Source organism: Elephantulus edwardii, unplaced genomic scaffold (genome assembly GCF_000299155.1).
Source record: "Elephantulus edwardii isolate Elephantulus edwardi_28Jun2011 unplaced genomic scaffold, EleEdw1.0 scaffold00120, whole genome shotgun sequence".
Lineage (NCBI taxonomy): Eukaryota > Metazoa > Chordata > Mammalia > Macroscelidea > Macroscelididae > Elephantulus > Elephantulus edwardii.
This window is the reverse complement of record NW_006399870.1, coordinates 8,417,604-8,430,772: the sequence shown is the minus strand read 5'-3', so window position 1 is coordinate 8,430,772 and position 13,169 is coordinate 8,417,604. Positions and strand designations below refer to the sequence as shown.

At 38.0% G+C, this 13,169-nt stretch overlaps 1 protein-coding gene across 3 annotated transcripts in view; it reads left to right on the top strand.

Moving 5' to 3' along the window:
* The window catches only part of NTM (neurotrimin), a 1,811,079-nt gene that overhangs the window by 1,418,923 nt on the left and 378,987 nt on the right, over positions 1–13,169 (top strand). For all 3 annotated transcript variants that reach the window (XM_006892821.1, XM_006892822.1, XM_006892820.1), the window contains one exon: positions 2,887–3,119. In XM_006892821.1, the coding sequence (XP_006892883.1) occupies positions 2,887–3,119 (233 nt within the window). The remainder of the gene's footprint in view (positions 1–2,886; positions 3,120–13,169) is intronic.

The window sequence follows — 13,169 nt, the reverse complement described above, 5'->3', positions numbered from 1 at the left end:
TTTCCAATATGATGTTCATAGGATCACTTTGAGATGCAGTTGACTCGATGGCACTTATCAACAATAACAACAACAACAACGATAATCTAAATGTACTTCTGGAAGGCCCTATGGAGAGGATGAAGTGTTCATAGGGTACAGTAGTAAAGCACTTGTTTGCTAACTGCAAGGTCAGTTTTTCAAATCTACCAGTTGGGGCCCTGGAAGCCTCCTATTGGCCTTCCAGCTGAGGCCCTTGTGTCTGGCCTAGTAAGACGAAAGGGGTGGGGGTGGGGAGCTCCTAGAGGCCTTCCAGTGGAGGTCCTTGTATCCAGGATGATGAGATGGGACCCGGGGGTTTCTGGAGGGCTTCTAGCTGAGGCACTTGTGTCTGGCCTGGTGAGACGGGACCTGGCGGTTACTAGAGACCTTTAAGTGGAAGCCCTTTGATGGGGGATGGTGAGATGGGACCTGAGGGGCTTCTGGAGGCCTTCCAGCTGAGACTCTTGTGTCTGGGATGGTGAGATGGAACCTGGGGGGCTTCTGGAGGCCCCCCCTTTCAGATGAGGCCCTTTTGTCTGGTCTAGGAAGATGGGACTTGGGGGGCTTCTGAAGGCCTTCCACCTGTGGTCATAGTTGTTCCACAGCAGAAATATGCAACAATCTTCTCCATTAGGAAACTCTATGGGTCACTCCTGCCATGTCCTGTCATCAAAATCTTAATGGCAATGAGTTTGGCTTAGTTGTAGATAGAGTCAGAGCACTGACTTAGATTCCTGAGAAAACAATTTTTTTCCCTTAAATCACAGTTCTATACCTTAATATCATTGTGTTGTTAGCCAATTTGTAAAGTGTGTCTTAGCTTCAATGAATATTTCCCTATATTTGGTAATTAATGAAACAAAGATTTTTTTATGATACAGTAAGCAGGGAAAAAAAAAGTCACTGGATGCCAGACCATTGTTATTTCTGGTTAATAATTTTCCCCCAGAAAATCCCAGAGATGCTCTCCACCTGTGCCTGTGTGGCCTGTGATGATTGTGTGACATTTACACAGTACAGGCAGTAGACCACAGCACAGGATGCAGCGAGAGGCTGTCTGGGGAAGCTGTGTGCTCAGTGCAGGTTTTGACCCCCTCACTGAGAATTACTGCTTTGTACATTTTCAGGAAGTTCACAGGACCAGGAACTGGAGTATCTGGATGAGGAGTGTGACTCCATCACTTAACTAGCTTGGAAAAGTCACATGACTACACCTTTGGAAAGTTACTAGACCACTCTAAACACTATAGTCCTGCTATTTAAAAGGGGGAAAAAAACCCACAAAATAAATAAAAACCATCTAGTGCATAGATTTGTTACAGGAATAAAGTGAGACTGGGAATATAAAAATAGTGTATAAATTTGAAGCATTATTATGCATCTTGTGGTGCCTACTATTTCCAGCATTATAGTCGGAAGAACGCTGTGCTTGTGAATTTAGCCTGAAGCTATAGAACAAATCTGGTGTGGAGAAAGAGGTAGATTAATATAGGCAGATATTGGAAAAAGTAGCTGAAGAATTTGAAAGGAAATTTCCAAAAATTGGAGAACTCTCATTTAAAAGGGGAAAGGGAAAAAAAAAATCTACTTATGTAGATGCAAACAGTATGGAGATTCTATGGAATGCCTTTAGTCTAATTGTCACTGAACATTTTTCTTTGAGGTAAGTAGAAGTGATAGTGGTTTATATTTAGTTCTGACTTCTGAAGTTTACTGTCAAAATTCCATCATTTAGGATGAAAACCACCACCTTTACTAGGTAAAACTTGTGTCTCTGGTCTGACATATGTTCATTATGTGATTGGAAGTTTATATTGGAAGTAATATTGATCTCCATTATTCTCAGATCTGTTTGCAAATTTGACTGCTTGCTGAAATTTATTTGTAACACTAGTATATGGACTGTGATGTTTCCATTGCTCTCTATGAACATACTGTAAAGTGAAATGCCAACTATGAGTAAGAGAAACAAGCAAAACAAAACCAAAAGGTCTTGATTTCCTCTGTTAAGATAAAAGGAACCTCCCTCCATTTATACCCTCATCTCTACTTTTTTCTTCCAGTATTTATATTCTCTGTGCCTTAATTCTTTTACCAGTAGAATGTACCTGTAGATTGTAGTGAATAGTTCATTATTGAATTGTCACATAATGCCTAGAATAGCACCATGAGTGATTATGATAATCCATTGATGTCCTTTTTTAAATAATTAATTAATTTATTTTTATTATTATTTTTTTATTTTATTTTATTATTTTTGTGTGCGTGTACCGTCAAATCAGATCTGACTGGTACAGGAGGAGATTGCCCCTCCTTCCCCGGCAGAGCATCTGGTGGATTCGAACCGTGCACCTCTGGGATTGTAGTTGCAGCTTCTTGCCACTAGGCCACCAGAGCGCCCCTGATGTCCTTGAACAAAGGCAAGATGGACAGTCTGGAGAGGTAGAGAGTTGCCCCAGCCATTATGGGACGGAAAGCTGCCTTTGGATTATAACTGGGAGGCTGTTTGAAGTTCTCCTATTTCAGATGGTCTCAGAAGTCTGGAACTGCTCGTGGCACAGAAGTCTTAGGCAGCCATCGTTCTCAGGCCATCATCCCCTAAGATCTCTGCTGCTGAATTCAAGACTGTGCACCTATGATAAAGCTAAGAATAGGAAATGTATGTGTATCTCTTCGACTGTGGTGCATGTGGGGTCATCTCATACATATGTGAATCAACATCACAGCTACTGCTTTTTCATTATACTGAGACAACAGGAAGGAAGACAGTGCATTATGACAAGATGTCCAAGCTTTGCTAAGGGAATCTGAGAGCTCCCACTTTATTTCAAGCCCCTTTAACTATCTTTCTGGTCTTCCTTATAGGTGCACAATTGACAACCGAGTCACCCGGGTAGCCTGGCTGAATCGTAGCACAATTCTTTATGCTGGGAATGACAAATGGTGTCTGGACCCCCGCGTGGTCTTGCTGAGCAACACTCAGACTCAGTATAGCATTGAGATCCAAAATGTAGACGTATACGACGAGGGCCCTTACACTTGCTCTGTGCAGACGGACAACCACCCAAAGACCTCACGGGTCCACCTCATCGTACAAGGTAGGTGGGCTCACTATAGGGCTGTATAGAAAATATGGGTCGGCTTGTCTAGAGGCTTTGTCTGTAACTGTCATTAGGCATGAGATTCATTTACCTTCGATAGCTAGAGCAGCTTTCTGGTGGTTGTGTTGCAATTAGAACAAATATTTTCAATTATTTGTCCAATGAGTAGAACTGGAATTTTTATTTGTTAATGTTTTCATTTTGTCTAAATAATGTAGTTTCTGAGAAAATTATTTTCTAATTATTTTCTTATATCAATTGTTTATATACGACTCTATTTTCTTTAAGACTCAGATTTTAATGTTATCTTGGTAGCACATGCATATGCCCCTGCCCTCACCTAGCCTTTAAAGACAGCAGGTTCATCCACCATATTCTAGAAAATTATCTCAGACATACTCTTTACAATGACTTCTGTTATTTCCATCATGTTTACATTTTCTCTAATCTCTCCAGCCTTGGATTACTGATTCTGCATCTCTGTTTTATTGAAACTTCAAATTGTGATAGAACGAAAGTTTACAGAATAAATTAGTTTTCTACTCAACAATTGATTTACATTGTTTCATGACATCACTTAAAACTCTCACATTATAAAAAGTGTTCTACCCACTTCCTCCTATTTCCCCATTTCTATTCTTCTTATTTAACCTTTCCTTCTTCTTTAGATAAACTGGGCAGATGCTGTCCTTTTCACGTTGTATAGTTGATGTATGAAGATTTTCTTACTAGTGTTGTGTTAAATATCACTTTATGAAGCTATTTGTTATTTGGCTAGAGAGCTATGGTGGCCTAGTAGTAAGGAGCTGCTGTACTAACCTGAAGGCATGTGGTTTAAATCTACCAGCTGCCCCATGGAAGGAAAATGGACAATGTCCTTCCATGTGATATATTGCCTTTGGTAACCTAATGGAGGGTCAACTATGAGTCAGTTCTAATTCCACAGTACATACAAAAACCATATATAATGATTGTGTGGCCAGGCTATGCCAAGAAATCTGATCAACTGACTAGAAGAAATCCTTGTTTGTTTCTGTTCTTCCTTGATGAAAAGAAATGATCCAACAGAGTGTAAGTAACCACATGCAAGTAACATCCTGCTGAAGGTTTTAAAAAATCTGGCTGTAAAGTGCATAAATAGGGAACCTCCAGAAATTCAAAGGGATTCAGAAGATGCCTTGGAGTGAGATATATCATGGCTGATGTTAGATGAATCTTGACTGAAAGCAAAAAATTTCAGAAAGTTAAAAACTTATGTTTTATTTGACTATGCTAAGAGATTTGACTATGGGGATAATCATAAATTATGGATAACATTGAGAAGAATGGAAATTATAGAACACTAAATAGTGCTTATGAAAACATACACATAGACTAAGAATTAATTGTCTAAATAGAACAAGGGAGCACTACGTGACTTAACATCAGAAAAGATGTGCATCAGGATTATGTCCTTTCTCCATATTCTGTATGCTTAACAAATAATTTAAGAAGTTGGAATATATGAGGAAGATTGTAGCATCAGAGTTAGATTTCATCAACAATCTTTGTTATTCAGATTATATAATCTTGCTTCCAGAAAGTGAAGATGACTTGAAATATTTACTGAAGATCAAACACTATAGTCTTCAATATGGATTACATTTCAACACCAAGAAAACAAAAATTCTTGTCACTAGGCTAACAGGCAACATCATAATAGATGGACAAATGGTTAAAGTTGTTAAGGATTTTCTTTTACTTGGATCCATAAGCCCTAATAATAGCAGCAATTAAGAAATCAAAAGACAAGTTGTATTTGAAAGTAAGATGTCAAGGACCTTAACAAATGCTAAAGAGCAAGTATATTCATTCTATGACCAAGATAGGCTTGATCCAAACCATAATATTTTCAATTAATTCATAGCCATCTGGACAAAGAAGAACACACAAAGAGGAATATATGCTTTTGGATTGTGATGCTGGAAGTGAGTATTGAATATAGTATAGAATGCTAGAAAAACAAATAAATTTGTCTTGGCGAGATGCAACCAGGGTTCTCCTTAGAGGCACTGATGAAAAAAAAGTCATCCCTTATGATTTGGGCATGTTGAGAAAAGAGTCTTGTCTTTGGAAAAACACATCATGCTGGGGAAAGTAGAGAGAGAGTCAGCAAGAGAGAATTATCTCAATAAGATGAATTGACTCGGTAACTTCAACCATGGGCTTGAACATGCAGATGTGGTGGCAGGGACCAGGGGTTCTCAATTCTGTTCTCCTCCATTGGTCTATATGTCTGTGGTTGTACCTGTACCAGGCTATTTTGAATACTGTGGTTGCATAGTAGATTTTGACATTAGGAAGTGTAAGACTTTCTATTCTATCCCTCCCTAGTAGTGATTTGCTTATCTGCAATCTTTATATATTATATATAAAGTTAGCAGTTGGTTATTCCATTCCCTTAAAGAATGTTACTGAAATTTAACTTAACTCCAGATTGCCTTGTATCTATAGATTTCAGTAGTATTGACAGTTTCAAATGTTGATTCTTCCTGTTCATGGCCATGATAGGATCTTCCTTTAATGAAACCTTAGTTTCTTGCAATAGTGTTTTGTAATTTTCTTTATGTAAGCCAATTATATATCTTAATAGGATATTACTAAAATTTTATAATTTTGTATCTATTATAAATGATATTTTTTCCTTCTTTGCAAACTTTTTTCCTTCACAGAGAGACATGTCTGATTTTTGTCTGTTGATCTTACCCCACCACTTTGCTGAATCTGTCAATTAGTGCAGTCATTTTCTTGCTTAATCTCTGGGAATTTCTATGTTTAGGATCATGTCATCTGCAAATCGAGATAATTTTAATTTTTTCTTGCCAAATTAGTACATCTTCTTTTTAATGTGTGCATCTGGTCTTCTGTTCTTTGATAGCCTTCCTAGACCTTCCCTCTAATTCCTTTTCCTAACAAGCCTAGCTTTCAGACCTTGTGTCAATTTTTAAAAATAAATTTATTTTAGTTCTTTCCTCATCGTATCCTCACACCTTATAAATAGTATCTAGCTTTACTCTATGAGGAACAGACCCAGAGACATTTAGACAGCACTTAACAATATTTGGTTGATTCTTTCTATAGTGAAGAACTCAAGGTTGGGCTATATTCTGACTGTAAGATTTTGATCAAATATTACCTCTTTGTTCTATTTTCACAATTAAAGTTAATTTTGTGAGGCACTTGAAGAGGATTAACTTGTGTAGTACATACAAATCATGTCAAAAAAGACCTGGCACATAACACAACTATTTGACTGTTAGATTTGTTGTTAGATGCCATTGAGTTGAGTATAACTCATAGCGACCCTACAAACAACTAATCTGAACACGGTCCTATTCTGTGACATCCTCAAAATTCACTCAAGCCTATTTCTGCAGTCACCATATAACCCAGTTGTTTGCAGATCTTCCTCTCTTTCACCATCCCTCCACCTTCTCAAGCATGATGTTTCTTTCAAGGAATAACCTCAGCTAACAATATGCCCTAAGTATGTTATATGAAGCTTCATCATCTTTGTCTCTAAGGAGCACTTGGGCTGCATCTTCAATAAGACATGTATGTTTCTTCTTTTGGCAGTCCCTGGGATCTTATCCAATAATTCAGAGACATTAATTTTTCTTCTGTCATCCTTAGTCATTGTCCAGCTCCCAGATGTATATGTTATTCTTGTTATTATGTGCTATCAAGTTGCCTGTGACCTATAACAACCCTTTGTACAGCAGCTCTGAACCCTCCCCTATCCTGAGCCTGTCTCACTAATTCAGACATTCCAATTCCCATCACCCAAGTTACTGTATCAGTCCATCTCATCCAGGGTCTGTCCTGCACTGTTGCTCCACCCTTCCAAGCATGATGTCCTTCACCAAGGATTGGTCCCTCTTGGTCATGTACCCACATTATGAGAGATGGAGCGTCAAAGTCCTAGCCTCCAAGGAGAAACTTGGTTTTGCCCTCTCCAAGACAACCTTGTTTGCTTTCTTGGCAGTCCATGCTATGTTCAAGACTCCTCTCCAGCAAGACAATTCAAAGGCATCAATTCTTCTTCTGTCATCCTTAGCCATTGTCCAGCTCTCTGATGTATAGCAAGTAATTATGAAAACCATAGCCTGGATTAGGTACACCTTAGTTTTTAGAATGGCATTGTTGATTTTCAGTATGCTGGAGAGGTACCTGACAACAGAATTTCCCAGTGCAATTTGCTGTTTGATTTCCTTATTGCTGGTGTCAAGAGTGTTGTTGATTGTGGAGCCAAGGTTTAATTATAAACAACCTCAAGTTCTTCTCCATCTATAATGTATATAGCAAGTAAAAAGACTATGGCCTGAATCAGGTAAATGTTAGTCCTCAAACTGATGTTATTGCTCCTCAATAATTTGGAGAGGTCCCTAACTACAGACATTCCCACTGCAATATAGCTCCTGATCTCATGGTTGCTAGTACTAAGTGTATTGACTATGGACCCAAGTAAGATGAAATGATTGATGGTCTCAATCCTGTCTCTATTTATCATGACACTGTCTATAGGTACAATGGAGAAACATTTTGTTGTTGTCATTTTCTTAATGTTGAGATGCAAATTATATTTAAAGTTGCAATGTTTAACCATCTGCAGCAAGTTCTTCAAGTCCTCCTCACTTTCAGAAAGTAAGATTGTGTCATCTGAGAACTGAAGGTTATTGATGAGTCTTTCTCCAATCTTGATGCCACATTTTTTATCATTGAGTCCAGCTTCTTGAATTATTGGCTTAGCATATAAACTAAAAAGATATGGAGAAATAATACAATTCTTTTGTACACATTTCTTCATTTTAAACCATGTAGTGTTGCTTTGCTCTAATTTCCACAAAAACCTCTTGGTCTTAGGTATAAGTTTTCTATGAGCACATTCAAGTGTTCTGAAATTCCCATTCTTTTCAGTGTTCGCCAGAATTTTTAATTATTCATACAGTCAAATGCCTCTGCTTGGTCAGTAACATTCTTTTTTTAATATATATTTTAATTGATTTTCATATAATACTTTTGCAGTATGTTTTGTTCATATACATTGTTTTATATAATCTTTCTTTTCTTTGAGTAGTTTAATTATATTTCATTGTTTCCCCCAAATATTCTTTAGTTGAATGTAAGCTATTTTTATAGTAACAGCCATTTAAATAATGATTATGACATCTTATTTATCCCTTTACAAACTTTCATTATACATAATCACTTTGAAAAAGAGTCCATCAGTCATATTATTATCATTTATTCAAACACTCCTGTCTCCCTGTTTACATGGTTTTCTTTTCTTTTCTTTCTTTCCTTTTAATATTTTGAGGAGGAGGAAAAGAAAAAATACTTTATTCCAAATCACAATGATGTTTTAAGGTAAATAATACTGCTTCTTTAAGTTATCCATATTTCAGTGTCATAAAATTCTATAATTTCTATGCTATTCTTATGTTCCATCTAATAGTAGTTACAATATCCCTAATACCTACCACGACCCCGTCTAAACCCAGCCTGCATTTCTCTGTTGATGTGCTGTTCCAGATGTTTTTGGATAATCTTCACCAGAATCTTGATTGCATGTGATATTAATGATATTGTTCAATAATTTCCACACTCTGTGGAATCACCTTTCTTTGGAATGGGAACAAATATAGATGTCTTCCAGTCAGTTGTCCAAGTAGTTGTTCTCCAGATTTCTTGGCACAACTTGGTGAGCACATATAGGGCAGCATCTGTTAGTTGAAATATGTCAATTGGTATACCACCAATCCCTGGGGTCTTATTCTTAGCCAGTTCTTTCAAAGCAATCTGAACTTCTTCCTTCATCACCATAGGCTTTTGCTCATATGTTGTTTCATTAAATTCTTCTGTGTCTGCCAATTGCTTTTAGTATAATGACGTTGTATACTCTTTCCATCTTCTTTTAATACTTACAGGATCACTTAATATTCTGCCCAAAGCATTCTTAAGTATTGCAACTCTAGGCTTGAATTTCTTCAGTTCTTTGAGCTTAAGAAATGCTGAGCAAGTTCAACCGTTTTGATTTTCTGACTCTAGCACTTTGCACACTTCATTATAATACTTTACTTTGTCTTGTCGTGCAGCCTTTTGAAATCTCCTGTTCAGCTCCTTAATGTTTTGATTTCTTCCTTTCTTCTTTGGCTTTTCAGTGCTCCAGTGCAATATTCAGCATCTCTTCTGTTATAGGTGATTTTAGATGGATCTTGGCTGAAAGCAAGGAGTACCAGAAGAATGTCTATATTTGTTTCATTGATTACACAAAGGCATTTGACTGTGTGGATCGTAACAAACTGTGGCTGACTTTGAGAAGAATGGGAATCGCAGAACACTTGATTGTGTTAATGTGAAACCTATACTTGGAACAGGAGGCAGTCGTCAGAACAGAGCAGGGTAACACTGCATGGTTCAAAATTGAGAAGTGTGCATGCCAGGGCTATATCCTGTCTCCATATCTTTTCAATCTTTATGCAGAACAGATTATCTGGGAGGTTGGGATCTATGAGGAGAAATGTGGCACCAGGATTGGAGGAAGAATCATCAACAATCTGCATTATGCAGATGACACAACCCTGCTTGCTGAAACCCAGGAGGACCTGAAGCATTTGCTGTGGAAGGACAGAGACTGCAGTCTTCAGTATAGATTGAGGCTCAATATTAGGAAAACAAAGATTTCCACCACTGGACTGATTGGCAGCATCATAATGCATGGTGAAGAGATTGTTCACAGTTTTGGTTTGTCTGACTCACACTCTTGGTACCAGCAGGCAGGAAATTAAAAGACGTATTGCGATGGAAAAGTCTGTGGTTAGAGACCTCTCTAAAGTGCTGAAGTGCACTGATGTCAGTCTGGATACAAGTGTGCCTGATACATACCATGGTCTTTGCAATCACTTGCTATGCATCAGAGAGCTGGACAATGAGTAGAGATGATAGAAGGAGAATTGATGCCTTTGAGCTGTGGTGTTGGAGAAGAGTATTGAATATACCATGGACTGTTAAGAAAATGAACAGGTTTGTCCTGGAGAGGGTGAAGCCATCTTCTCCTTGGAGGTAAGGATTCTGAAGTTTCGTGTGACATACTTTGGACCTGTTGCAAGGAGGGACCAGTCCTTTGAGAGGGACGTCATGCTTGGAGGGTGGAGGGATGGCACAGGATAGGAAGACCCTAGATGAGATGGATTGATTCACAGACTGGGGTAATGGGGGTAGGTGTATCAGAGATGGTGAGATTGGCACAGGATAGGGCAGGTTTAGGGCCGTTGTACATAGAGTAATGAGTCCCAGGCAACTCAATGGCTCATAACAACAACATCCTTATGCTGGTTTTTTTTTTTCATTGCAAATACTTTTTTCTATTAAGTTTAATCAAAGTTTACAGAGGCTTAGGGTTTATAGTCATTCAATGTTGCACTTTTCTCCCTGCCCACACCTTATTTATTATTGGTAGAAGTGTAAAATGGTGCAACCACTATGGAAGGTTGTATGACACTTTCTCAAAAAGCTGCAATTAGAAATGCCACATTTAAAAATTTTTTTCAATTAATTTTATTATTTTTGTGTGAGTGTACCATCAAATCAGATTTGACTGTTACAGGAGGACATTGTCCCTCCTTCCCCAGCAGAGCATCTGGTGGATTCGAACCGTCTGCCTCTGGGATTGTAGTTGCAGCTCCTTACCACTAGGCCACCAGAGCTCCCCTTAGAAATGCCATTTGACCCAGCAAGTCCACTTCTAGGAATTTAGCCTAAAGGAACCATAACCACCACCCAAGCAGATATATACACACCCATCTTTATTGTGGCTTCCTTAGTAATAGCAAAGAGCTGGAAACAGCCCAAGAGCCCATCAACAAACAATTGGGTAGAGAAACTCTGATATATTTACACAATGGAATACTATGCAGCATTGAACAACAAAGAACTCATATAGCATTATGCAAAATGGACTGCCCTGGAGGACATTATGCTGAGTGAAATATCTCAGTCACAAAAGGATAAATTTTGCATAGAGCCACTGTTGTAAAATGGACTGATATTGGGGTTGAGGGAAGACAGAGAAGGAGGGTAGGAATTATGTAGGAGACAACTACTTAAAAGGGATGTATGTTTTGGTATTACTGTCATTACAGGAGTCCAGAATGAAGGCTGTACAATGGAGTAGACTTGGGGGGAGGGATTACATGACAATGAAATAGTTTTTCTTTTACTTTTCACGGAGTCAGTAACATTCTCCTTGTACTCTTTACTTTCAGCCAGGATTCATCTAACATCAGCTATTATATTTCCGGTGCCATGCTTTTTTCTCGATCCAGCTTGAATGTCTGGTAGTTCTCTGCCTATGTGCTGTTCCAGCTGGTTTTGAGTGATCCTTGGCAGTATTTTGCTTGAATATGATATTAATGATATCATTTGATAATTTCCACAGCCCTTTCATCACTTTTCTTGGGAAGGGAACATATATAGATATCATCCAGTCAGTGAGACAAGTAACTGTCCTCCAAATTTCTTGACGTACACTGGAACATTCCCCAAGGCCACATTTGCCATTTGAAATATTTCATTTGTTATCTCATTTATTCTTGGATCCTTCAGTTTTTGTTAGTACCTTCAATGCAGTTTGAATTGCTTCCTTCATTATTGTTTGAGTGTTAAATTGTGTTACTTTTGAACTACTACCATTGTTATTCAACTATGCTAACACACTGTACAGTGGACCAAGTACCTCATATGAAACTTTAAACCTTGGTGGTGGAGACTGTTGAGTTTCCCAGCCTGATTGTAAGCTTCCTTCATGCACTAAAGGACAAGTTTAGGGAATTATTCTTCTTCTAGAAGTCTCTTTAATAGCATGGTTCAAGCAAAGATTTTATTTTTGGGTCAAAATTACCAGATGATTGGGTAAAAAATGAAGGATAATCAAAGTATCTCCAGAAGGAAAAAAAAACAAACACACACACAAAACCAACAAACAAACAGAAACCCAACAACCAAAACACTAATACAAAAAAACAACAACCCCAATCCAAAAAACACTAAATACACCTCAAATTGAAATAATTAAAGGTGGCTATGAGAAAGGAAATTCCAGTACCAGGAAAATCTTGGTTCCATGTACTGAAAAAAACAAGATGGAAATAGTTATATGAGGATATGAATAAAGATATTATAGAAATAAGCTCTGGCCTGAGATTATTACAGTGAGATGTTTCAATGCCTCATGTTGTGACAAAGTATTACTATGTTGTTTTTACTGTTTCGCTATTTTTTTTCCTTATTCTTCCACGCAAAAGGAAATTAGGCTGACTTTTTATTTTATATATTCTGTGTATCAATATTTTTGAAACTGCTCTTAGAACCAGATTTTTTATCCAAAATTCTCTTTATTGAGATAATTTTCATTCATTTTGATTTTTGTTTTTCTTAATACTACATTTTTTTTTCTCTGTGTGTGTACCGTCAAATTGGATCTGACAGGTACAGGAGGAGATGGCCCCTCCTTCTCTGGCAGAGCATCTGGTGGATTCGAACCACATACCTCTGGGATTGCAGTGCAGCTTCTTGCCACTAGGCCTCCAGAGCTCCCCAATGCTGCTTCATTTTCTGATGTGGCATTAACTAAAAATGAAGATAAACAAGTGTGAATAATCATTAATAATGAGAATGTGGAGTATAGGAAGTACAAATACAACAGAAATTAAAGTTTTTTTAAAAAAGAGCGAAGTTTCAGAGACTGTAAATCACACATGAAGCGATTGCCCAACTTTCTACCACAGAGCAGCCGGTAGATTCACGTTGCTTCACTTTGTGTTGGCTGCCAACTCCTTACCCACTGTTGTTGTTGTTGTTATATGCCGTCGAGTCGTTTGTGACTCATAGCAACCCTATGCACAACAGCCCTAAACCCTACTCTATCCTGCGCCAACCTCAGTGCCTCTGACACACCCATCCCGATTACCCCAGTCACTGAATCAATACATCTCATAGAGGGTCTTCCCC